The sequence below is a fragment of the Vigna unguiculata genome, chromosome 2 (assembly GCF_037176805.1).
Source record: "Vigna unguiculata cultivar grain cowpea cultivar isolate G323 ecotype 2 chromosome 2, ASM3717680v1, whole genome shotgun sequence".
Lineage (NCBI taxonomy): Eukaryota > Viridiplantae > Streptophyta > Magnoliopsida > Fabales > Fabaceae > Vigna > Vigna unguiculata.
Window position 1 is genome coordinate 3596698 of NC_140793.1, and position 26638 is coordinate 3623335.

Genomic DNA, 26638 nt, shown 5'->3' on the forward strand with positions numbered 1-26638 from the left:
ATACGTAGGGCAGTACATAAGGGATTATACCCTATAATTTGTATCTCCTATTGGAAAGAAAACAAATATCTTTGAGAAGACACGAGTGGGCATGCTTTAGAGATTTGATTAATGTATTTTACAAATCAATGTTTGTTCCCACTAATGAAAAGTTTGAGAAGGTGATGTCAATCAACATGACGATTAACGATTATGGCATGAAAATTCCCACCAAACAAAAGAAAATGGAAAAAATATTGGAATGGAATATATCACATCTTTTTGATTTGTTCTTCTCTTTTTAGGGTTAATTCCTCGATATATATATATATATATATATTGAACAAGATATCGTTCATGTCTTCCCATTCTTCAACACCTAAACAAACGATAAGTATAATTAAGAGAGTAAAACAACAAAAATCACGATGTGGAAGCCCGTTTTGGTGATGATTATTGTTAACCTAGCTTTGGCTTTTGTCAATATATTTCTTAAGAAAGTGCTTAATGAAGGAGTGGATTACTTCACCATCTTAACATATCGACAAGCAACTTCAGCCATTTCCTTAGCACCTATTGCTTGCTTCTATGAAAGGTACCATTTACTTCAATCAACTCTTAGGTTTTGTTCTCTCGGTTACTAGATGCTTGTTAGGGATGTTTCAATAAATTTCATAATAAATAATCTAAAAGAAAAAAAAATGTAAAATTTTTTCTTTTAGTTCTTAAAAAGGATTTGTTTAAAGAGATTTTAAATATGGACATTTTTTTCCTACACCTCCATATGTTTCTTTCTCTAGATTTTTTTATTTATTTTGTCTTCGGATAGTACAATTTGAAAATTAAGAATGACTTTCCAATTATATAATTTTAAAATTATCTTTTTTTAAAAAAATTATTTTTAGAACTTTCGGTCTGTGCAATATGAAAGCTAAAAATAACTTTAAAAAGTTCGAAAAAGTTAAAAAAAAAATTAAATTATACAATTCAGAAGTCATTTAATTTTCGGATTGGATAATCCAAAAGTTAATTTTAACTTCTAAATTACACAATCTAAAAATTATATTTTGCTTTTGGATTACAAATTGAAAGTCATTTATTTTCTCACTTCAAAATTACACCATCTAAACAAAATTGATTTCTTTTATACGATTGATTCCTAATTTAGTCATTTTGTTTGTTGATTTAATTTTACAGGGAAAGGAAGCTGGAGGGTCACATAATATGTCTGCTTTTCATAAGTGCTCTTGTGGGGTAAGCATTCTATACACATTGAGAATATTAATTTTTTGAATACATCCTTTTATTAAACATGTGCGTGTCAAGTTATTTTTAGTAAATATGTGTGTGCTTCATTCCTTATTTGAGAGAATTTATTTTAAATCAATGAACCCCACATGAATTTGTAAACATGACAGTGATTTTGGAAAATACACATTTGAGATTATATATAGTATATATTTGAAAACATTTTTCTCTATAAAAACTTGTATGAATGAGAAGTTAATTTTATGTTTTTTACCACTAAAAGTGGTAATGGGAGAAGCTGAAATATTATACTGATAAAAAAAAATTGTGAATTTGTTTGATTTATTTGCAGGGTTACCTTCACACAATACCTGTTTCTTATGGGACTGGAATATACATCTACAACTTTCTCATGTGCATTTCTAAATATGGTGCCTGTATTTACCTTTATTATGGCACTGCCACTCAGGTAAGTCAAAACAAATAATGAATAGTATAGGTTCTTTTTCACCTCATAATTTTTTTAAATTTTAGAGTATGCAGTTCGGAATTCATTTTTTTTTCTTTAAAAACTTTTAGATTGTATAATTTGTCATTTAAAAATATCTTTCAGATTTTACAATCTAAAAGTTAAATGATTTTCAGATTGTATAATTTAAAAATAATTTTTTGGCAAAACAAATAACTTTCAAAATACACAATTTGAAAATCTTTTTTGGTTTTTATGCGACCCAAAAATCACTTTTCTAAAAATAAAATAACTTCTAAATTACACAATAAAGAAAATTTATAAAGTCATTTTTTATTTTTGGATTGCATAATCAAGGACAAAATGGGAAATTTCTCGTGAAAAAGAAACATGGAAGTAGAAGAAGAAACTATCCAATAATTTATTTTAACGTATTAATTCTTAGAAAATAATACATTTAAACACATTTCTGAACTATGTATGTGTTTTAAAAGGAAAAATAAAATATGAATCCTAAATTTAATTTAATTGATCAAGTGAATCTTTTGATAGAAGAAGTTCAAAATGAATTTGAATCCTATTATTTTTCATTTGAATATTCTTTTAATCTTATACATATGATTGATACATATCATGATAATATGTTTTATAATCACGAAAATTAAAATATTGGACACAAAACACGAAATTTATAGAAGTTCTTTCATTGAAATATTATAAATAAATTAGTATTTTAAATGTTTAATTAGAATTTACAAGAGTGGCAAAACAAAAACAGTCTATCATGAAGTAAAATCTAACAGAAGTTGAAGGATTTGCTATTCCTCATTTGTTCTTCATCCAAAAAATTATGTATTTTATTGGTTGATTAAAACTAAAAGATTGAAATCACAGAAAATGTCTTATCTTGTGAGAGTTTTATGCAGCAAATTTTGTGTGCTTATAGATCAGTAGATGCTACAGTGATTGTGACCCTTTTTATCTTGAAACTTGAAATTGTAAGGATAGAGAAGTTAAACATGAGAAAAGTGAGTGCTAAGGCAAAGGTTTTGGGAACTTTTGTGTGTATTGGTGGAGCTTTGGTGTTGATCCTTTACAAAGGAATGCCCATAGTCAAGCAAGAACAAGAGCACATTGCAGACAAAGACACAACAACACCATCAGCTTCCAAGTTAAAGAAATGGATAATAGGTTCACTGCTTCTCACTGCAGGATGTGGCTTGTGGTCTTCATGGTTTCTCATACAAGCAAGGATTAGCAGAAAGTATCCATGTCAATACTCTAGCACAGCCCTTTTGTCCTTTTTTGCTGCCATTCAATCAGCAATTTTAACTTTGCTCATTGACAGAAGTAAGACCAAATGGATTCTCAGAGGAAAGTTAGAGATTCTCACTGTTGTATATTCTGTAAGTATACATATCCTTTATCACATAATTCCACATTTAGAAATGTACGTGGAAGTTAACATACCTTAAACAAGAAAATATCTTATTAAGAACCAACTTTAGTGATAAAAAATTGTTAGTTATTATACTGACCAATTTAGATATCAATTTACAAAATAAAAAATTGTTGGTTACTAAAATAGTTACTATTATAAATAAAAAATATAATTGGTCTTTAAATTGATTTCTAAAATTTAACTACCATAATTTTAACTACTAAAAGAAATTTATCAATCAACATTAGCTACCAAAGGAATTGGTTTCTAAATTAGTCTCTAATTAATGAGTGACCAATTATAATTTTTTATTCATAATAGTAACAAAAAATATTTTATTTTGTAAATTAATATCTAAATTAGTTACTAAAGTGACTAATAATCTTTTATCACTAAAATTGGTTATTAACGAGACATTTTCTTCCGGTGAAATCCAATGCTAAATCATTATTTCAATCCTTGAAAGTCTCATTAGTGTCTAAAATTGAAGAAATTATAAAATAAGTTTTTAGAAGTAAAATCGTCAATTATATTAGTTTGAGTTTAGTTTGATCCATTTTGGGGGACGAAAATGAAGTTTAGTCTCAGATTTGAATTTCAATTCACATTTTGTTGAAGGTCTCGTACTAATTAGACATAAAACAAATTTATAATATATAAGTGAATACAAATCTTATATTATTAGTCATCGGAAGGTTAAATTTGACTTCACTTCTTAATACACAACAAGTTTGCACTATTTACACAAAATTTTGCATTAAAAGTTAGCTGTGTGGAGGCAGGGGCTGGTTGGATCAGGCTTGTGCTATGTGGCAATGTCGTGGTGTGTGAAACAAAGAGGTCCAGTTTTCACTTCAGCATTCACCCCTCTTCTGCAGATGTTTGTGGCAGTGCTTGATTTCTCTATATTACAAGAGGAAATTTATTTGGGAAGGTTGGTTTTGGTTATTATCATTCTCTTTTCTTTTTCTGTTTCATTCACTTTTTTACATTGCATGGCCTCTGATGCATCCCTGCATGCAATGAGCAGTGTTGCGGGATCAGTGTTGGTTATTTCTGGCACTTATATTCTACTTTGGGGTAAAAGTAAAGAGGAAGAACAAAATGCCATGAGGGATACTCAAGAAGATGAAGAATGTATGAATAGTTTTGAGGCCAATCCAAATGTAGCCTCTAAGCTAATGCCTAGAGGGGAACAAGGATTATCTGAATTACAAGTGAAGCAGTTGGCCATTGCAGTAACTAGAAGTTGATAAAATTCTCAAGAGAGAATGTTAAGAAATTTAGCTTGAGTATCAATTTGTCAATTACTCATGCGTATGTGTACATAATGCAAAGCTTTCATATGCATTCATGTAATGTATTGGTTGATTTGCACATGTAAAACCTAACTTGTAATTTCACATTGATAGATATTTTATGAATATCCATTGAGTCTTATTTCCATTGTAGTTTTCCTTGTAGCTTTAATAGTAAACTGTTAAGGATATGTTTGGACTTCAATTGGAAGACTAACCAATTTTAATTTCCAATGCATATTGAGCTAACATGTTTGACACTTTTTTCAAAGTAAACTATAAACAGAATCCACTTCAAATTCAGGTTAAGTTAAAAATTACAATAAGTTATTTTGTTTTCAACTTCAATTGAGTTCAACTCAACTTAGTTCCCTACTTGAAATTCATACAGTTTCCTTTAATAGTTCATAGTATTACCATTGGTACACTCTTTTGCATCCTAAGAGAAATGGTTTTCATTATAAGAATGGAATACATTATTGTTGTTGAAATCAAGAACAGGGTCACTATGGAGACTGAGGGTGCCTTTCTTATTTGCTTGAAGCTGAAGTACCCAATTAATTAATATACTACTATTTGACAATATTTCAAAGAACATAAAAGAAATGGTGTACATGTTATAGCATTATAGGGAAAAGAGAGGGTTACATCATTTTTCATTGCAACTTTCATTTTGATGGAGTCCTCACATCCTTAAATGTGCTCTCATCTTTAGTCATGTAATTATTGTAATTGCTATCCAAGTAATAGTTTTCACCACTTTATCACTAGAACCTTTGGAAACAGAAAAGTTGTTGCTAATGATCATATTCTTTATTACATTTTCTTGGTGTTAATTTTTGTTGGAATCATTTTTTTTTTCACTTGACCAAATTTCTTCTAATTTCGCATGGTAGTTTTTCACAATTCTAATTGCCTTTTTTTCCAATAATTTGTTTCCTTGCACATACCACATGGATAATATGTCTTGGAAAAAATTATAGTTCTCCCTATTTATAAAAAATTGCATCACATTTATTTTTTCTATGTTCTCTATTTGTAGTTCGCAATTTGAACTTGAAAGAAATTTTTGACGGAATCTTGGTCGTGTATCACTAATGATTCAATTAAATCCACTCATTTTGACACCAACAAAGTAGAAACATTCTTCTTTTTTCTATCTCAGGAAAATAGTCTTTTATGGTTGCAAACTCTTCCATTTTTATTAAATTTGAATTATAACGACACAAACAATAGTATTTTCTTGAAATTCCTATGGTAGAATACACATGCATCTTGAGAATAGTGTTAGCTACTGCCTGTTTCAAAATAAATAAAACTTTTGTATTTTTTCTCTTATTTTCCTTCAGATATTTTTTTCTGAGCTGCACAAATGTAAACAAAAGCAATGAGTCTTTTTTAGTAAGGTCCCGTATACCTTTAGAACACAAAAAAGAAAAAAAAGTCTTCTTTATTATCTCTAAACCTCAACTTTCATGGGAGAAAGTAGGATAGGAATATGTTAGATATTACTTGATATTATTAAGATAGTGTTAGATATTGTTAATCACAATATCTTCTATTTACTTTATTTATTTTTAATTACTCTTTCTAATTACACCTCTCTATTATAAATAGATTACCCTGTGTAATTTATACACAATAATTTATACACAAAGGAGATTAATCTCAATCTTTATTTTCTTTATTCTCAATAGAATAGATAACGGTATTACACTTGTCGTAAATTAAGAAAAAAATATATATAAACGGCACAGTATATATAGTAGGGTTTCTTTTTGAAATAATTGGGTAAATATCAACATTTAGCGTATGATCTAACATCCTGTGATGTCACTGTTAGAGTAAGGGTAGTATTTGGTCGATTAGTTGAGATGATGTGAGCAAATGTTGATAAAGAGAAATATCTAAAAACAGCTTCAGTGAGAATAATGGAGTAGTAGATAAGGAGAAGCATTTCCTAAGAAGTGGTTTTGGGCAAATTCCATTTTATTTATTACAATAGATTCAACAGTACTTTTTTTTTTCAAGTTCTAGGATTCGTAAATGTAGAGACTACTCGTATATTAGAGAATAATCCCTTTATTCTACAAATTTTTAGCATCCATACACTAAGCTTTTTTACTCAATTCTAGAATATTCAACAAATTTGATGAAGCAGCAGGGATCAAGAAAGCTCATGATCCCAATCTCCGTCTGGAAAGTGTTGCCTTGCTTATTTGCAACTTATGGCACTGGTCGCATCCCAATTTATAGGGATGACCAAGTTATGCACACCATCTTGCCACTTGGGTTAAGAGAAACTCACAATAACCTAACATGGCCTAATTCTAGTCCTATCTGGTGAAGGATACAAGAAAACAAAAGCGAATAATGTATGAATAATTCTGAGAGCACTCCGAAAAAGGATTCTCTGAAATGCTATGGTAACTACAGTACACAAATATTTAAATACTTAGGTGCATAACAAATGATCAACAAATTTGGGTTGAGAAGTAATTCATCAATTACTCGGGCAAGCGGAACATGCCAATTCTTTAATCACAGTTTTTCATCTACATATATATGTAATGTATTTGCTAATTTGCACATGTAAAGTACAACAATTCCAATTTTCATAGGGAGGGATGATACAGCATACACTAACAAATATCTACACTACCATAATGAAAGAAGTATTTGATTGCATCCTTTTAAAATCAAGAAAAGAAAGGAAAGAATATTGCTTGAGCCAACGCTCCATACTAGAAAGTTAAATCAATCTGGACAAGAAAAACACTTGTATAAAAAAACGACAGCACATTGCCCATTTGGATAAGAAACCATATAGAAAATAATAATAATAATAATAACACAAGTAGAGAGTGAAACAAAGGATAATACTTGGATTGCTATGAAATTTGCAAGGCTCTGACCCGAGCAGTCAGTTCCCTGACTTGGCTTCTTAATCGCTCAGGATTGCAGAAGAAATCAACAAAGACTCGTCTTTGAAGTCCAATTTCTTGTGAATGATGTTTTACAATCTGAATGCCAGTGTGAACAAAGTTTCAGTCATCACAACAATAGGTTCAGAATCTTTGAAATGCTTGTGGAATATGTACACATTCATGTAAAACTTGACAATAGATATGTGGTTCAATATAATGGGGACGAGATGGAAATGAAAGAATAAAAGAAACTACATTTTATCAAGAAAAAACCTTGGTATATGTCAAGAGTGACTACATGGATTTGAACTTAAAAACTATCAACTAATTTACTTTCCTTTTTCAGTAAGGCCAAGGCCAAGGCTCAATTTTCAGGATTAATGAACTATTGTCCTCACATTTTAAGTTTTCAGATTCAATAAGTATGAAAATAATTATGCCAAAGATATATTTTCATGAAAGTTGTAAGTGAAAGGAAATACTAAGAGAAGCGTGTTAGGTAAGAAGAGTAGAAAAATCTGGTCAAGAGTATCAAAGATTCTTAGGCCTTTTTCTTGGGGGGTAGAAGCGGGTGGAAATTAAGGAGTTCCAGCATTTTATCATGCTTATGCTGTTGTTGGTGTTTCACTGCACTGAGTAAATACTTCAGAAAATATTAACTCTCCTCAACGACAAGCAGGGAATGGAACGACTTGAGTAATCAAATAGGAGTAGACTTAAGAATAGGGAGAAAAAACAATCTAGTTAATTGGATCATGTTAGTATAAAAAAAAAAAATAGCATAAACATGCATATTGACTCTTAACAATGAATTTACTTTAATCCAATATAGTTGGCCTAGATAAAATTCAACAAACTATTCCCCAGATTCCCACCAACCAATTAGAAGATGCCCAATAACAGGGTTTGATATTATTAATCACAATATCAAACAATATCTTCTATTTACTCTATTTATTTTTAGTTACTCTTTTAAACTGTACCTCTCTATTATAAATAGATTATCCTATGTGTGGTTTATACACAAGGGAGATTAATCTCAAAATCTATTTTCTTTATTCTCAACATGGTATCTAGAGCTTAAGGTATTTTTTGGCATTTTTTCGTCACTGCCTCCGCCGTCGCCGCCATCACTGTCGTCGCCGCCATCACTATCGTCGTCGGAAGTGTCAGTTTCGACCGGTGACCACATGGTTCTGATCGCCCTGGCCAGGCAACCTCAACGCCGCCAGAATTGTCGCCATCGGAGTAGCAACGCTCCCTCACGCGTCGTCCGAAGCCGCACCTCTTCCCGTTTCGCCGCCGCGCATGGCGGCGCATCACCCACCTTCTCCGACAGCAATCACCTGTGCCGAAATCGTCTCGTCCTGCTCTTTCTGGATCTAGTATTGTTGATTCAATCAGACCTCTTTGGTATTTTAGGTTTTTTTTTCCTCTCTCTTCTCTTCCTCCATAGGTCATTACCTTTTTATACATGTCTTTCCTCTCTTTCTTCTGTGACCATTCCAAAAACTGTCCGTGAAGATTTAGCCCATCTTGGTTGGCATCAGACCATGACAGATAAACTAAGTGTTCTTCATAATAGTGAAACTTAGGAACTAGTCCCGTACCGTCTGGGAAATTTGTTGTTGGTTGCAGGTGGGTGTTTGCTATCAAAGTTGGACCTAATGGTACTATTGATCGCCTCAAAGCTCGTCTTGTGGCCAAAGGTTATACTCAAATTTTTGGGTTGGATTATTGAGATACCTTTTCTCCCATGGCAAAGATGGCTTATGTTCATTTATTTATCACCATGGCTGCTTTTGAACAATGGCCTCTTTATCAACTGGATGTTAAAAATGTTTTCCTCAATGGTGATTTGCAAGAAGAAATCTATATGGAGCAACCTCTTGGGTTTGTTGCTCAGGGGGAGGCTTCAGGAATGGTATATCGTTTTCGCAAATCCCTATATAACCTAAAACAATCTCCTAAGGTCTGGTTTGGAAAGTTTAGCAATGTTGTTCAACAATTTGGTATGACTCAGTGTGAAGCAGATCATTCTGTCTTTTATCAACACTAGAGTGCTGGATGTGTTTACTTGATAGTATATGTTGATGACATCGTTCTTACAAAGAGTAAAAACCATGACAGCTCTCAGTTGAAACAACATCTCTATCACCATTTTCAGACCAAAGATCTTGGCAAACTCAGATATTTCTTGGAGATGTTACTCAAACGACACTTGTGTGTGACAATCAGACTGCTCTTTATATTAGCTCTAATCATGTCTTTCATGAGAGGACCAAACACATTGAGATTGATTGTCATTTCATTCGGGAAAAGATCATGTATGGAGACATGAAGACTGAGTTTATTAACTCAAGTGATCAGTTAGCAGATATTTTTACTAAGTCTTTACGGGGGGCTGGGGGCTAGAATTGATTATATTTGTAACAAGCTTGGCACATACGATTTGTATGCTCCAGCTTGAGGGAGACTGTTAGATATTGTTTAGATTTTGTTTGATATTATTAAGATATTGTTAATCACAATATCAAACAATATATTTTATTTACTCTATTTATTTTCAGTTACTCTTTTTAATTGTACCCCTCTCTATTATAAATAGATTACCCTATGTGTGGTTTATACACAAGGGAGAATAATCTCAAATCCTATTTTCTTTATTCTCAACAGAAATCAATGACTTGGGGAAATTACTAACCAGATGACATGATAAAAGGTTCAGATCGATGTACCTCATTTTTCTTGACATGCTCGTGTGTCACCTCTTCAACAGCAGCAGACAGCTTAGCATTAATCTTTTCCATTTCATCAAGCTCTTTCATTAATGGCTAAATAATATTGGATGGAACAAGGAAAAATGTCAAAACACACAATATAAACAAAAAAGTAAGAAACTGACATGCCCATTCTGATAAAACTTAGATTCAGATATGTAATCAAAATGCTATTACTTTACTTCACCAAGGTCCACATCACAACTACACCGTCAAAAACTAATCCATTCCCTTAAAACCCTAATAATGGAACACCTATTTTGATTTTATTCTTTACAGAGGACATGACAAATACTCTACCTTTCAGGAAAAGGCTTTGGTTGTAATTAATGGACATGAAAAGTACAGTTAATATATTGTTTATAAAGAAATACAAAAACCACTGCAACAATTATGTCTTACAAATTAAAACCAAGCCACAGTATAGATCTGGGAGTCATACCCGAGGGGTCAGTATTGGTTGTGCTGTAGTTGAAGATGCAAAGAGCAGTTGTTGCAGGCTTTGAATAAGGTTGCACCTATAGATTCGAAAATTGACATGAACAATTGCAGTAAATCAGGAACAAAACAACACTCCAAACTAGAGAATTAAATAAAAGAAAACCCATTGCTATCTCACTAAACAATTGCAAAAACTTTATACACTGAATGTAAAAGTGTACAGATATGAACCCCAAATATTGACAATGCAAATAGAATGTCACAAACGACAATATTTTACAGTTAAGCCTACAGCACAGATGATTAATTTATATATTAAGGAAATGGAATCAATAAAATAAATAGAAAAGATTTGATATTCTCTAATAATAATGCTATGACACACAAACACAAACAGAGCCAGAGCCAGAGCCAGACAAAACAAACTCAAGCTGGAGCATACAAATTGTATGTCCCAAGGTTGGACCATATAAACTCAATTTGAGGTCCCCTTAAGGACTGAGTTAATACATTTGCAAGCTGACTATTTCATCTGACAAACTCAGGACAAATCTCTTTCGACAACTTTTCCTGAAAAAAATGGCAGTCAATTTATGTGTTTAGTTCTTTCATGGAATAATGGATTGGATGCAATGTGGAGAACAACTTGATTATCACAATACATCTTCATGGTCTGGATCTCAAAATTTTTACCCATACAAGTTCACAAGTAAGATGTCATTGCCCTATATTTAGCTTTAGCAGATGATCGAGCAACAACATTTTGCTTTTTGCTTATCCGTGACATAATATTTCCTCCAAGCAAAACGCAATACTCAGTGGTAGAGCGTTTATCCATAGGAGAACCGACCCTATCAGCATCACAATATCCAAACACTTTTATCTTCATAAAGTAGTCCCTATCCTAGAGCCCTTTTAAGATACCTTAGAATATGAATAACAACATTCCAGTGATCAACACAAGGATTTTGCATGAATTGACTTACAACACCAACTACAAAGGACAAATCTAGACTACTTATAGTAAGGTAAATAAGTTTCCCAACCAATCTTCTACACCTTTCTGGATCAGAGAAAACTTCTCCTTGATCTGCCATTAATTTCTGATTTGGGTCCATGGGGCAGTCCACCGGTTAACAATCCACCATACATGTCTCTTTAAGAATATCAAGAGCATATTTTCTTTGAGACAACAACTCCTTCCTTTCATTGGGCTACCTCTATGCCTAGAAAAATATTTTAGATTTCCAAGATCCTTAGTCTTAAAATGTTTGCATAAGTGTCTCTTTAACTGACATATTTTAACAACATCATTTCCTATGATCACTATATCATCAACGTACACTATTAAGTACACGCTTTCTAGGGCAGTGTGACAGTAGAAAATACAGTGATCTACCTTGCTACATTCCAGTCCAAAAGATTGAACAATGTAGTTGAACTTTCCAAACCATGCACGAGAAGATTGCTTGAGACCGTAGAGAGATCGATGCAACTTACAAACCAAACCAGACTCCCCCTGATAAAAAAACCCAAGAGGTTGCTCCATGTAGACCTCTTCCTCTAGATCACCATGCAAAAAAGCACTTTTAATATCTAATTGATGAAGGGGTCAATCCCAAATAACTGCCATGGCAAGGAAAAATCTGATAGTGGTCATTTTGGCCACCAAAGTAAAAGTATCATTGTAGTTCAGCCCATATATTTGAGTATATCCTTTTGCTACCACTTGAGCTTTAAGGAGATCAATTTAACCATTAGGTCCAACTTTGATGGAATAGACCCAACGACAACCAATCGTCTTCTTTCCAAATGGAAGAGGAACTAATTCCTACATACCATTTTGTTCAAAGGCTTGCATTTAAACAATCATGGCTTTTCGCCATCCAGGATGATCAAGAGCCTCTTTCACAATTTTAGGAATGGTAATAGACTATGATGCTCTGACACGCCTTGTAAATGGCGTATCCCGTGTATGATACGTATCGGACACCAATACTCGTACGATACTTGTAGGACACACTATGTCCAATTTGAAAGATATTTTTTTATCCTTGACATGATTTTGACAATTAAAATAAGGAACAAATCTTATACTATCACTACATTTGGCATTTTGGATATTAGATAGATAGACTAGATTCATTTTTGTGTTAGTTGTCAGTTTCAAACTTAACATGTATATACATGCCGTGTCCCGTGTCCTATATTTTTTCAATTTAACCGTATATACATGGGGCAGTCCACCGGTTAAAAGAATAATGTGATGGAGACACACAATGATAACTTTGAAAATTATAAATAGGATAAGGGTTCTAAGTAGAGCGAGTACCTTGTGAATGGCAATAGGCCAACCAGAATCCCATTATCAGGAGTCATAGCGTGGGACAATGATGCTGAAGGACTTGATGAAAGGGACTCATTATGTGGTATTTGACTAGTCATTGGAGTGGGAGGTGATGGACCAGGAGAACTAGGTGGATGTGAGGAATTTGGAATATTGGAAGAAGATGGAATAGTGTTTGGAATTGTATTTATAGAGAGGTCAACAAAAGGTATAGGCAAGACCTGTTGGAAAAAAATTGCATCTTGAGAAGAGGAAGGAAAGAAAGGTGTTTTTTCAAAAAAGTTGACACTTGCAAACATGTAATATTTCTTAGTGTTAGGCGAACAACATCGATACCCTTTTTCAAGACGAGAATATTCTAAGAAGACACATTTGATGGCTCTAGCTGAAAGTTTATTTAACCCTAGAGTTACATCACAGACAAAACATACACAACCAAAGACTCGATGAGGAGTGTGAAATAAGGGTTCATTAGGAAATACAGAACTTTATTCTTCAAAGAAGAGGGCACTCTATTAATATGATAACATGCAAAACAGAATGGCATCACCCTAGTGATGGGTAGGAACATTGCACCCAACAAGGTACTAGCAGTTTCAACCAAGTCTCTATTCTTCTTCTCTGCTATACCATTTTGCTGAGGTGTATGAGGACATGTGGATTGATGTAAAATGCCATGTGAGTTTAAAAGAGTGGAAAACCATAAGAGAAGTATTCTTTGGCCTTATCACTCCTTAAAACTTTGATCACTTTCCCAAATTGTTTTTTGATTTCATTAAGGAATGACATGAAGATATTCAAAAGTTCAGATCGATTTTTAATTAAGTAAACCCCCAATACACCAAGAATATTCATCAATAGAGGTGAGTAAATAACAAAACCCAAAGGAAGAGACCCGACTCGGATCCCAAATGTCAAAATGAATCAAAGAAAAGATAGAGTTGCATGTTGTTTCAATTCTTATTGGAAAAGAAGAACGAACATGCTTACTGAATTGACATGATTCACATTCTAAGACTTGTAGTTTGCTAAGCTCATGAATCATCCTTTTTAATTTTGATAAACTTGGATGACCTAAGGATCATGTAAAAGCTTAAGAGATTGGGAAGCTAAAAACATACAGATAGTCTAGTACCAAGATAGTAGTAGAGTCCTTTGTAAGGGTGGCAATACAGGGCAGTCAGGCCCGTTTAGGCCTGGCTCGCATTAGGCCTGCACATTGCGAGTCGGGCTAGCTCGCCCCACAGAAAAAACGTTGGCTGAAATAAGTGGCTTGTCCCGCATTCCTTTTGACCCGTAGGCCTGTGGGTTGGCCCACATATTTGGGAAATCACAAATTAAAAAGAAAAGCAAGTCCTGGAGCATCACAATTTTAATAATTGAAGCATCATAATTAATAAAAAACAGACAATAATAGTACAATAACAAATGCGCATGCCCAACAAAACTATATTCTAAAAACTATATTTTGAGATAAAGAAAATAGTGGAAATAGGAATTGAGTGTTGTTTGGGCAAATTGATAGATAAGACCAAGAGTTATTGCTCTCATTAATAAGAGGACAACATCTTTTTCTAGAATTTGGGCTAAAAATTTGATAGATAAGACCAAGAGTTATTGCTCTTATTAATAAGAGGACATCTTTTTTCTAGAATTTGGGCTGATTAAGTCGTAGGATCATGTTGTTGTAAACTTTGACTATTGTTTCTCATCTTTTTGTGTGGACAAATTTACGTTTTAATGGTCTTTTACTTCTGGAGGTATAAAATATGATATTGGTATGAATTATTTAAGTTATATGATTAGCATTGCGTTTAATATACAAGTGCATAAAACTTTAATCTATAAGAGGGTTAGGTTACGCAGGCTTGCAGACCAGCCAACCTTGCCCCGCATTTGGCTCACACGGGTTGCAGGTTATGCACGCTAGGCTTTTTGAGGGCTAGCGGGCCCAATACCTCAGCCCACCCTACATTTATTTTGTGGGCCTACGGGCCGACCCACCGGGCCAAGCCCATATTGCCATCCTCCGGATTCATGTCCTTCACCAATCAATCGTCTTGTACTACGATCTTGAATAACGAAGGAATTGGCATCAAAAGTTATAGAGCAATTTAAAGATTTAGTTAATTGACTTAAAGAAATTAGGTTAAAAGGACAATTAGGAACAAGAACATTCTTAAGGTTTAAGGAGGAAGAAAAGGAAATTTAACCAACTCCTTGAGAAGTAACTTTGGAACCATTGGCTAAAGTAATAACACAAGGAGTTTTAGGATGAGAAATAGAGGAAAATAATGAAACATTACTAGAGATATGATCAGAGGCACTTGAATCAATTATCCATGAACTTTGACACTCCAAGGTTTGAGAAATGCAAGCTTTTGACAAAATAGAGTGGGTGAAAGATGGTGCTTGGCTGCAAGACTTTAACTTGAGATATTCCTTATATTCTTCATCGGAGAACTTGGGCTCAGAAATTCCAGACAAGAAAATGTTGGCTGCCTTTTTAGGAAAACCATGTAAAGAGTAACAATTTCTTTGGGTGTGATTGATTCTTCTACAATATGAGCATTGAGGGTGTCCTCCTCTATTGCAATTATCTCCTCTTTTACAAATAGGTATGTTAAGCGAAACTAGGGATGTAGTCCACAAAAGCAACAGAAAAACCTAGGGTCTTAAGAGATAGAAACCTAGGGTTTTGAGTGAGACTCAATTTTAGCACTTGGAATGAAAAACAGAGGGTGGATACGGATTCAAATGCTCCAACGAGTCAGACGACGTTGGTCTGGGAATATTCCGACCACAGGAAGCTAGCGCGTGAGAGATACACACCTAGGGTGGCCCAACATTTGACTGAAGCGTGACAGCGTATCAGCAAAAGATAGGAGGTCCACTCACCAAGGTTGGGTCGCGCTCCTCGAGGCGCACCGAACCGAGGCTTCAAAAGACAGGAGACCGGCGACGGACAGTGACAAACAATGGCAGGTAATGTTGGACAGTGTTGGATAGTTGCAAACAGTGGTGGACAGAATTGAACAGTGCTGAACAGAGGCGAACAACAGTAGATAGTAGGCGGACAGATACACAATGAAACAGAAACCAGCAGAGCGGGATCGACTAACTCTGATACCAAGTTAAGAATAAAAAGATAATATTAAATTGGAGGGCTTGCTAGATCCCTCTTGTGATCCTCTATTTATCATGATAGAAAACTAATACAATGGGAAGAGTAAAAGATTATTCTAGAGTATTCTAGACTCCTAGGTACAACCCATAGAGTACACCACTTATTACTTATTTCAACAGTAAGCATATCAGATCATGTATATAGGAATAAAATCTCAAATAGCTTTGTATTTATCGTAATCAGCTCATATAAAATGGACTCTGTTGTGTAGTCCATACACACATTTTTCAGAATCTATTGCATCTATTTTCCTCTTTCAACACAAACTTTCCATTCAATAGAGTTTTGTGAGAAATTCATTAAGAAAAACAGTTACGGATAGCATTAAATTAACTTTGATTTACTCCACGGTACATATCCTAACTTAACCCTATGATTGCAATAGGAGGAATATATTGGTGACATCCAAAAGAGCGTTAATTAAACAAGGTCAGTGAAGCATAAGCGTTCATAATTTTACAGCATATCATAAATAGTAGTACATTGATTTTAATCACAATACTTACAGTTCATTAATACACCTATTTCTGTCTTCGGGAAGAGAATTCTCAAGGTCGGACTGAAGGCTCATCAAATCCGAATGAAGAGCTGAGATCTGCTTGACAATGCCAGGAGCTGATACATATGTCGACAGTGAAACTTGTGTATCTAGGAAAAAATGTAGAGCACCAGGAAAATGGTACAGGATAGCATATTAGAAGGAGAATAGGAGCACTCTAAAATAAATCATAATATTTTGATGAATAAATACTCACTCGAATATATTTTTAGCAGGTCTCTAATAGCATGCAAAAAATGATCACTGTCATGTACTCCTCCTTGTTCTTGAACATCAGAGGCAGCTTGGATCAGGGCCAAGCAATGACCCTGCAAACCATAAAGGGAAGTTCAAAAGATAAAAGTAGAGGTGTGATGTAAAACTGGACTTTGGACCTAGGGTTCTGAAGGAAAATATAGGAAAATATAAAGAAGATATTCAATAGTCTTTTAGAGGGTGATTTGACTCCTCAAAGGTGAGAGGAGAATACTTGATAGGATTGTGATAAAATCAATGATGTTTAATTGAAGGAGCCAAATAAATTCAACAATTGTGAGTTCACTTTGTTCTCTAAAGTACATCTCCTACTTTTAAAGGAGCCAAATTTCCTTAGCAGAGGACAAAAGGTAGAATTTAGATAAGAAACTATACTTAGCGTGACTCTAATAAAACCACATTGCATCTATTTCATGTTGATCACCAATATTTCTTAAGAGCAAGCAACAAGTCATGAATGATAAGACCTAACGTTGTATCCTATGCCTTCACTCTCACATTGGATTAGACATATGAAAAATACTTGGACCTATAATTTCATAAACATTTTAATAGAGTAATTCTATCTGTTTGTATGATTTCACTATACTACTACGAAAGAAGAAACAAGAACAGGAGCAGAAGCTCCTCATGATCAAAGATCACTCAATGACCCCTTTTCCATATGACAACTCTTGTTTTCTCTCCACAGCTAACCATCCTCCATGCCATCTCACTACTCACCTAAAAGAAAGTTAAGGGGGTCTAAGATAACCAATCACACCATATGTAAGAAAAGAAAATCAGACACTTTAAATTGGAAGGGGTAAATGGGAATTTTGAAATAAGAAATATACCACTACAAGTGAAAGCAATGAAAAAAAAAAATAATCACTCAAAATTAAAGAATAGATGCAATGCAAAATTCTAAGGATACATACCACCCGTCCCTCAGTTGCAGACAAGTATGCTTGAAGCTCAGACTCAATAACCTTGAGCAACGAAAATGCTCCAAGCATGTTCTTCTTTTCCAATTGGCAGGCTATCTTTAAGAACTGATGCCTGGCGAGGAGATTGATGAGATGGTTTATGAACTGCCAAAAGAATGGAGAGGTTTGTTATCAATAGAAGTACTTGATCAATTAAGACAAATCCAAACAGCCTGATAGAATATGTAAAATTCATTGACTTTAAAGAAAGAGATAAGTAGTCTGAACTGTTTCATTATTATTTGATTTGAGTGGAGAAGTAATTTATAGAATACAGATACAGAATCCTAGCTCTGACTAACTGAAAGCTGTCACAACTGAGAGATGCAGCTCTAAGCTATTCAATGGTCTATATTACTTGCAGTGTAACCTATACAACATATACACTTTCAGAAGAGAAAACAAGAAACAGCAACACAATTTAAAAGTTAGCTATGAGCGAGAACAGAAACTTGGAGAACCAATCTAAAATTGGAGAATGTGCACAAAAATCTAACCAGCATATCCCAACACATTAGGACATAATTATAAATAACAAGATTGAAACTGGCTTCTAGAATGAAACTGCCAAAGGACAGCAGAGTGCACCCTGTCTTTCATGTGTCTATTGAAGCCCACTGTGACAGCTGATGTTGTTGTCCAACCTCTACCACAGTATGTGACTGAGGAGTTGGAGTTACAAGTTCAACCAGAAAATGTGTTAGCCGTGAGAGGAGAGAGTGATCAATCCTTAGAACTGTTAGTGAAGTGAAAGAACATGCCAGATTATGAGAATTCTTGGAAATCCATGAGTAGAATGATGGAAGCCTTTCCTGAACTCCACCGAGGACAAGGTGAACTTTAAAGGTGTTGATACAAAGAAAGAATTAGAGGGGCAAATTAGGAAGGCCCAAAAGGTGTATGAGAGGCAGAAATGGAAACCCATTGCATGGGGTCCACAAGCAAACACACTATGATTCTGTTCTAACAGAATGATCTACGTGTCTTTTTGGAGAGAGAAATAGGCAATGAGAGTATGTGGGAGAGTTTACGTGTTTAGTGAAAGGGGGGATGGTTTTTGGGGAGAAAAACCAGATTTCTGGATTGGGTCTTTGGGAAGAGGAATGTTTTTTCCTCTTTGTTTTGGATACTGAAATAATAAGAGGAATTTTTTTCTCCTATTAATTACTGTTTTACTGTTCTTATCACAATCATAGTAGAAAGAGATGGCTAAACTTACTGCTTTCTGCCGATTAATGTAGTACTCTTGTCGCATGACCTTCAAATCATAATCACCTAGAGGATAAAAAATGTTAGAATACAAAATTAAAAAAATGAATCATACAAAACAAATTAATGAAATAAAATTGAATTTCTTCTCAATAGTTGAGAGTTAAGAAAATACCTTGTAAAATGTATGTATCTTGAAGTTGAGCTAGCTCCCAGCACAAATCTGAAATAGTCTGAAAAGGGTAAAAAAAATGATAAGGCATTGGACCACACACAGACCAATTATTTAGAAAATTTATTATAGGACTTAATTTTAATAAAAATAACTGTCCTTTAAAAGCCTCTAAAGAGAATAATTAAGTACTTTTGTTCATATTGGTGTAGGAGTTAAGGGACAATTAAGTCGTGTGTTTGCTAGTTTTTTTGAACAGAATAACATTTCTAGGAGCTTCTGAACTCTGGGAGAGCAAGACTAATGTAATTTCCGTAATCTAGTGATTAGTGGAGACAATCAGTTTGTTGGGGATGGATTAACTATGTTAGAGGAGAAGATAGCAGAGTGGGTTTTGGAGAAACATCAAAATCTAAAGTAGACTTATTTTCATTTTCTTTGCATACAAATCACAATATTGACGAGCTTATTTCCAATCAGAAGTACTGCCTTTATTAGAAAACTACGTCTAAGTCCACCTCACAAAACCCACTTGAAAGTTGAAATATACAGCTACTTAGAGAATAGCCTGACTCACTTTATATTGGAAATATCGATTGTACCACACATCTTCTCTTCATTATTTGATGAAGTGAATGAAGGTCATTGAATTTTTTAAATACATACAACTGAAAGTCACTAACACTCCATCTACAGGAGTAATAGGCCTAAGTAATGCCCCCTTTCTTTTGGGTCTGAATAGAAGAGTGGGCAGAAGAATAAGATTTCATAATGAGGCTATAAAACGTACCAACTTACCAAAATATCAGATAAAACAAAGAGTGAACTATGAAAATAATGAAGAATGTAAATCGCAATGCCTTGAAGATTCACGTATCATAACACTCAAATCCCCAAATGCTACATTGGTAACTAAATGATCCTTTAGACAGGGAAGTCCAGGCATTTTCAATGGAAAAATCAATGGTATAATAGCATAAGCTAGAAGATACAACAATTCTAGAATAAAAACTATCTAGTAACAAACCTCTGATAGCAGCTTCTCTTCATGGTTATAAAGATTTGAAAGTTCCCCTTTCAATTCTGAATGCTTTCTCCTGTACTCACAGGTAGCAATATCACATAAGAAAAAGTGTAACTTAATGAAAAACATTTATGGTCAAAAGAATTTTATGTTAACATTTCCTTAAGAATGCAACAGATAACCACCACACCCCCTGAAAATCCATAATCTATGTACAACTCTGCAATAGTGTGTTTTGTCACTATTATTCAAAAATAAGGTGTGGCATAAGGTGTTTCGTACGGGTTTCACAAATTGAGAATTTCAAGCAAGTAGGATAAAATAGAAGAGGTTTATAATAAAGAATGCTGTTATAAATTGATTTTGTGTGCACTGTCAGTACTTTACAATAAGGATCGCTAATAGAGTTATCAAGGCTACTAATAATCAATGCAAAAGCCCGTGGTTTAGACTTGAGAAAATAGACGTGTGGAGGTCAAAATTTTAAAAGTACAGCACCAGGAAACATAAAGGCACAATATAGATTATATCAACATTATTAGTACCTAAGAGAATGAAGATCAAGATGAATATGAGCTTCATCTGATGATACTTGTGATTTAAGCGTCATTAAAATAGCCTGCTGCTTGGCATTCTTGACCTGTGCTTCAACCCATTGTTTTTCACTAACTCCAAATCTGACAAAGTTTACACAGACCATTAACATTAAAAGATTGGTGAAATTTTAGAAACATAAGTCTCGCAGCCATTCTAATTAGATCAAAAAGAGGAACTACTAAAAAGTGTTCTGTATACCTTCTGTAGGACCACATGAATCACAGATGGTCAGACATAGGATTACACACATAGGATTACACACAGGATAAACATGATTTTATGTCAGCTTCCTATAATCCTCAGCTATCCTATAAACCACATCAAATAAAAAAAAAAACTACAAACTGATTATGATTAACATGGTACTAATATAGGCATGATTATCAAGCACACTGCCTGGGCTGGGTAGAATTCAAGGTTGAGTTTGCTATGCAAAACAATTGACAATTTATACGACATGAGCTCATCATAATTGTTAATATATAGATAACCACCCTACACCATAATAGACTAATAGCATATAAATATCCATATATAGAACTCTGGAAGTACAACTCGGTGCACATTAGACCAATCAACAATGTACCATAATAAGTAATCTGCAATGTTATCAAAAGAAGCACATACATTGAGCGAAGCCGGCGTAGCTCAGATACACGTTGATGATGTGATTTTTCCAAATCTGCTGAACAACCATAAATAAACAAATGGGCTCAACAGGTCCAGTTAACAATATTCATGGTCATACATATATTCTGCGTGTAAGCCACAGCATAGTAGTATAGTATCTAACATGTAGAGTGAACTACATATAGAGTTTTTAAGAGCCTTCCTTTTGTCCACACTCCAGATACTCTAGATGCATCTTATTTTGTAAGTACAGGGATTTTAAGTGAATTAAGGTGTGTATAATTTTAACAGACTTTTAAAAACAGTTTTAAACTTACAGGGTTTGGTACAGGATGCCAGAATTTTTAAGAAGTTCATTCCTATACCACTTCAATAAAGATCTAATATCAGTAGGAAAATAATTAGCATATTATCATATAAAAAATAAAAAAAAATATTTACATAGATAAGAATAAAGTAAAAACTAAAAATGCTCGCATTTACTGCCAATGAGGAAATAAACAAATCCAATTAAAATTTGGGACTTGTGAGCTGAAGAAAAAAATAAGTGAATTGTAAGGACCAGCATGTACACCTCTAACATAGGTATTTGAGATCTCATCAAGATTCACCCAAGAGCATTTAGATTTCCCCTCCTCAGCAACAAGTCGGAATGGACCCTGTCATTGAATTAAAAAAAGAAGTCATAAAAGGGTATGAAGAACTTGAGAGAAAATAAATCAATAAAAATAATTAAAACATCATTATCAGAAGTACAAAACACAAAGGTAACTTGAAGATAATAATACGGAACTGAGAAAGAGAAAAGAAGAGAATTTGAATAAACTGAAAAAATGGTTTCTTGCACTAGAGTATACACTCACTTAAGTCCACATTTTGATTAGGGGTCATAAAATATGAGAGGTCATATAATAAGCCCCATATTTACTTAAAAAGCAATTTACCTCATCACGAAAGATGAGAAGTAAGGGTATCACAAAAATCAAAGGCCAAGGTCTACATTTGGAGATTATTGCTTTGTTAGAGCAATCCAAACTACAGTCCATATGAAATATTGCTCGACAATAAAGAGTTGATGAGAAAGTCATTCGAAACTTGAAACTAAACAAAGATGTGGTTCGCGAGCGATCCCAGAGAGTGGATCAAGCCACTCAAGAAACGACATTTCAAGGTATTGCAAACCATGTTTATGTGATTTTTTTCTAACAATAAAATCACAAAATGATTGATCCGAGATTTTTCTCTTGCGGATTTAGACAGGATGCAAACTTAAATGAGTGCAGACAGACTTAAGCGAGAGTATATTGTTCTTGTTTGAAGTACATATTTTAATTTTTATACAGACGTAGTAGCTTGCTCTGCAAGCTCTGCTGACTAGACTATAGATCTAGCTAGCTGGCTGCTCAGTATAAGTGACTTCAGTAAGTTAGTTACAACAAATGCTGACAAAGAACCTACAATACTAGTTAGCTTAGCTAGTATCACACCTATATAGTGAAGTCCACAGCAACACCCATATCACGCATAGCAGGATCAGGAACAATCAGCAAGAGAAGTATAAAACAACTCATAAGTTATCAACCTTTATCAGTGCACCAAGTCTTACCCTCTAAAGGGGACCTACTAATCCTTCTAAGTTACGTATATTATCAATTTGTTATAATTAATAGTAAAATAGTATTTGAAAATATATTTGTCTCAGAAAAAAATATAGACCAAGAAGACAGTAAAGAAAAAACACAGCCCACTTACTGTGTCCAGTTGCTTAGCAAACCACTGATTTAGCTCTTTTAGACATGAAGAGTCTCCAAGCAAGAATTGGTTGAAGTCTGAGTATGCCAAATATATACCATCTTCTGCATCTCAAAGTAGATAAATTCATCAGAAGAAATATCAAAACTCATCATGAGTTTTCAGCATACTATACCACAACAACAACCATGCATTATTTCATTAGATGGGGTTAGACACACATATCAAACAACACCATCGTGCTCTATCAAAAACCAAATTTTCAGGAAGATGAGACTTCAACAAAATTCATATCTCCTTTAAAACTGTCCACATTTAATCTCTTCCATTTAACAAATTCATGAGCCATGGATCGTGGAAATTAAAATTTTATCTCAATGCCTGACACAGTTGAACAACAAAACTTCTAATTATACAGCCAATAAATTTCACACTGGCACTTAGGGATAACAAAAATGAAATTTATAAAAATGAGTAGAACTAGAAAATCATCCAAGAGAAACAAGGAAAAGAAAAAGTACCATCTCCCGAATGATAATGTGCCAACTCATGCGCTGTGGAAGCAATTCTTTCAAGAACGGCTTTCATCTAAACAATGAAGAAATTTAATGAAAACAAACCACCATGAGATGATAACTGAGGCGAAAAGAAATACAGATTTCTCACAAGAACATTGAACAAAAACTCAAATTATCAATGGTTCTCATATACTTTTCAAGCTTACAAATGTTCCACTAAGAAACATTATTGGACTTACAGTTTCCTAAAAGGTACACCACTTCTATAAAAGAACTTAATCACATTTCAGACAACATTATCAAACATCAAACTTACATGGGAAACAAAATAATCCGTAACAGAGAGCATGGAAATAATATACTACACGTGGAAGCACTGACTTGCCTGTAAGTTTCGGACAGAAAGGCTATCGTCAATATTAGACAGGTGTCCTTTAACAATAGAAGTTGCAGCAAGGCGTGGTCGTCTTCCTTGTGTCAAGGCTGAGCCCTGCCCCGAAAGCATGTCAAACTGAGATTGTAGATGGCTCAGCTGCCTCTGCAAGGCCAAAGCCTCTTCTCTATACACCAGAGTTCCCTCTCTAAAGCCAAAAACACAAACAATAAGGCAATGCTCCATATTCATTGCATTGAACATACACCCTGTTTGGATAAATTTCTCTACCACCACCTACAGGAAAAGAAAACAGAAAGGTATAATGAACTGTACTTCCCCCATAAGTTAAAATCAACTTATGCACTTAACTTTAACAAAAAGTTCTCTTGTCTAACTTCTCCAATAGTTGAGATGCATATAATTGATTTTAACTCACAAGTGGAACTCAATTCATTTTACCTTCTTATTTTCTTCTACTGTCAAATGAATTTTATCCACAGAAGGGCATAATAGAGATCATTCGAAGTTATCAGTAGAAGTACTTGATATCTTTCACCCCCTCCTCAGCACCAAAAACCGCCTCCTGATTGTCTCTCCTTTCAGAGAAGGCAGAAATGCTGTGGTAAGCAAAGTCCAAATCCTCACCCTGCTTAATTCAACTTATTTCAGATTCACTAAGTAATAACTTACTAGTTTATTTCCAATTCCAAAACTAAGAACTCAATACAGTGCAATTTATCACCTCTAACAGCTTCCCTTCTTGCTTGAACTGCTCGTACCTGAAACAAGGAGAGAAACCATTCACATTCTATGATTATCAATAATTCATAATGAAAAAGTAATGGATAATTGGGAAAGAGAGAGGTAACTGGGAAAGCTCAGAGAGGGAAAGGACATTGGAGGTACGAAGATTGGAGCAGATCCAGTTGAGAAGGGGGCGAGTGTCTTCATACTGAAACGGCCATTCGAAGCTATCAGGGTCCAATGCTTCCCATCCTTCGTACCCCAATTCTCCCAACAATGTGCAAAGTCGACCACCGCTCATTCTTCCTCAGATTTGACGCAGTCCCTTTCCTCCTTTCTATTTGGTTTTGGCCTCCTCTGCTTCACACTGAAGAAAAGAAAGAGATCCACCAAAATTTGAAATTTGAACACGACAGAACATGAAAAGCAAGAAATAACAAAATTTAAAATTGTTCGTTGAATTCCGATGAAAATATCATTATCAACGCTTTCAAACCGTCTAGGTAATTTTTCAAAAGATTTACCCAAAAGCGTAAAGAAAAATTCGACGACAACAATAATTAATGTGTATTTCCCGGAAAAGCATAACATACTCATTTGCAGTGGACGGATTGCGGTGGCTCGACGGCGGACGGAGGTGGTTGGGTGGTTCCACGGCGGGAGCTTTAGAGGCTAGGGTTTGACTGTTGTAAATTGCAGCGGTGTATACTTCTTTTTTAATTTGTACTTTACTACGCCGTTTTAGTAATTCCTACTAGAAGTTACTCCCTCTGTTTAGTTTACTCATTTATGTTTTGTTTGCTAGAAATTATCTATGAAATTAAATGAGATCGATTTGGGAAGATATTTCAAAATGGTATTTGTTATAAAATAAAGATAATAAGATAGAGAAAAGGAGAGGAAGAATAGAGAATGAGAGAGTACGGAGTAACTTCTGTTTGTATGTGTGTCTTATTACTGATAGGACGAGTCCTATTTATATATACAACATGGTAACCCAGGAAGGATATAAAATCAAATAGTAAATACAAAATATTACATAAAGAGTAAATGAATGATATGATTATCAATCATACGAGTAATTGTATCAACTCAATGGACGATCATTAATTCATAACACTCCCCCTTGGATGTTCATTGATGAAAGAATGTGTCTCGTTAAAACCTTACTAGGAAAAACACTTTGGGATAAAAACCTAGTGAAGAAAAAGAGTACATCATTCTATATAATATTGTTCTTTGCATCTTCTATTTTTCCCCCTCATGTAAACTTACATCATCAAGATGACGGAGTCCAATCTTGTGAACCAATGCTCAAAAGTTCTCCTTGGCAAAGACTTTGTAAATAAATCTGCTAGATTTTCACATGAGCGAGTCTTTTGGATCTCTACATCACCATTTCTTTGAAGATCATGAGTGAAAAAGAATTTTGGAAGAATATGTTTTGTTTTGTCTCCTTAATATATCATTCTTTCAATTGAGCAATACATGCACTATTGTCTTTATATATTGTTGTTGGTTTCATTTTTCCCTAGGATAAACCACAAGTTTGTCGCACATGTTGAATTATAGACCTTATTCAAACGCATTCACGACTTGCCTCATGTAATGCTAAAATTTCTGCATGATTTGACAATGTTGCTGTTATTGTTTGTTTCACAGATTGCCATGAAATCGTTGTGCCACCACATGTGAACAAATATCCTTTTTGTGATCA

The 26638-nt window shown here is 34.2% G+C and overlaps 2 protein-coding genes across 8 annotated transcripts; one reads left to right on the plus strand and one right to left on the minus strand.

Moving 5' to 3' along the window:
- The first annotated feature begins 343 nt into the window (after nt 1–343).
- Nucleotides 344–6176, plus strand: LOC114173492 (WAT1-related protein At3g30340-like). Of its 2 annotated transcripts, XM_028057941.2 has the most exons (7): nt 344–574; nt 1177–1233; nt 1580–1696; nt 2700–2960; nt 3045–3102; nt 3920–4071; nt 4168–6176. In XM_028057941.2, the coding sequence occupies exons 1-7, from the start codon at nt 408–410 to the stop codon at nt 4388–4390; spliced, it is 1035 nt and encodes a 344-aa protein (XP_027913742.2). In that variant the 5' UTR covers nt 344–407; the 3' UTR covers nt 4391–6176. The 2 variants fall into 2 exon arrangements, with proteins under 2 accessions (XP_027913742.2, XP_027913741.2); XM_028057940.2 differs by having other exon boundaries at nt 2700–3102; nt 4168–6170.
- A 741-nt stretch (nt 6177–6917) lies between these two features.
- Nucleotides 6918–25707, minus strand: AUG3 (HAUS augmin-like complex subunit). Of its 6 annotated transcripts, XM_028057934.2 has the most exons (20): nt 25515–25707; nt 25047–25288; nt 24920–24956; nt 24720–24823; nt 24187–24382; nt 23805–23871; nt 23284–23387; nt 22106–22190; nt 21529–21586; nt 20850–20981; nt 20308–20377; nt 19284–19341; nt 19119–19174; nt 17852–18004; nt 16873–16984; nt 16624–16765; nt 10585–10660; nt 10101–10196; nt 7319–7458; nt 6918–7197 (listed from the first exon to the last, which is right to left on the minus strand). In XM_028057934.2, exons 2-19 carry the CDS (start codon nt 25220–25222, stop codon nt 7327–7329), a joined length of 1854 nt encoding a protein of 617 aa, XP_027913735.1. In that variant the 5' UTR covers nt 25223–25288; nt 25515–25707; the 3' UTR covers nt 6918–7197; nt 7319–7326. The 6 variants fall into 6 exon arrangements, with proteins under 6 accessions (XP_027913735.1, XP_085525867.1, XP_027913738.1 ...); XM_085669741.1 differs by having other exon boundaries at nt 6918–7458; nt 25073–25288; XM_028057937.1 differs by having other exon boundaries at nt 6918–7458; nt 23284–23384.
- Between the last annotated feature and the right edge of the window lie 931 nt (nt 25708–26638).

Coding starts and splice junctions, on each gene's coding strand:
- LOC114173492 (XM_028057940.2), top strand. CDS start 408: ATGTGGAAGCCCGTTTTGGTGATGATTATTGTTAACCTAGCTTTGGCT. Junction 1,697..2,699: donor ATTATGGCACTGCCACTCAG/GTAAGTCAAAAC, acceptor TGAAATTGTAAG/GATAGAGAAGTTAAACATGA. Junction 4,072..4,167: donor GAGGAAATTTATTTGGGAAG/GTTGGTTTTGGT, acceptor TGCAATGAGCAG/TGTTGCGGGATCAGTGTTGG.
- AUG3 (XM_028057934.2), bottom strand. CDS start 25,222: ATGAGCGGTGGTCGACTTTGCACATTGTTGGGAGAATTGGGGTACGAA. Junction 24,824..24,919: donor AAGAAGGGAAGCTGTTAGAG/GTGATAAATTGC, acceptor TGAATTAAGCAG/GGTGAGGATTTGGACTTTGC. Junction 19,175..19,283: donor AGATACATACATTTTACAAG/GTATTTTCTTAA, acceptor TTTATCCTCTAG/GTGATTATGATTTGAAGGTC.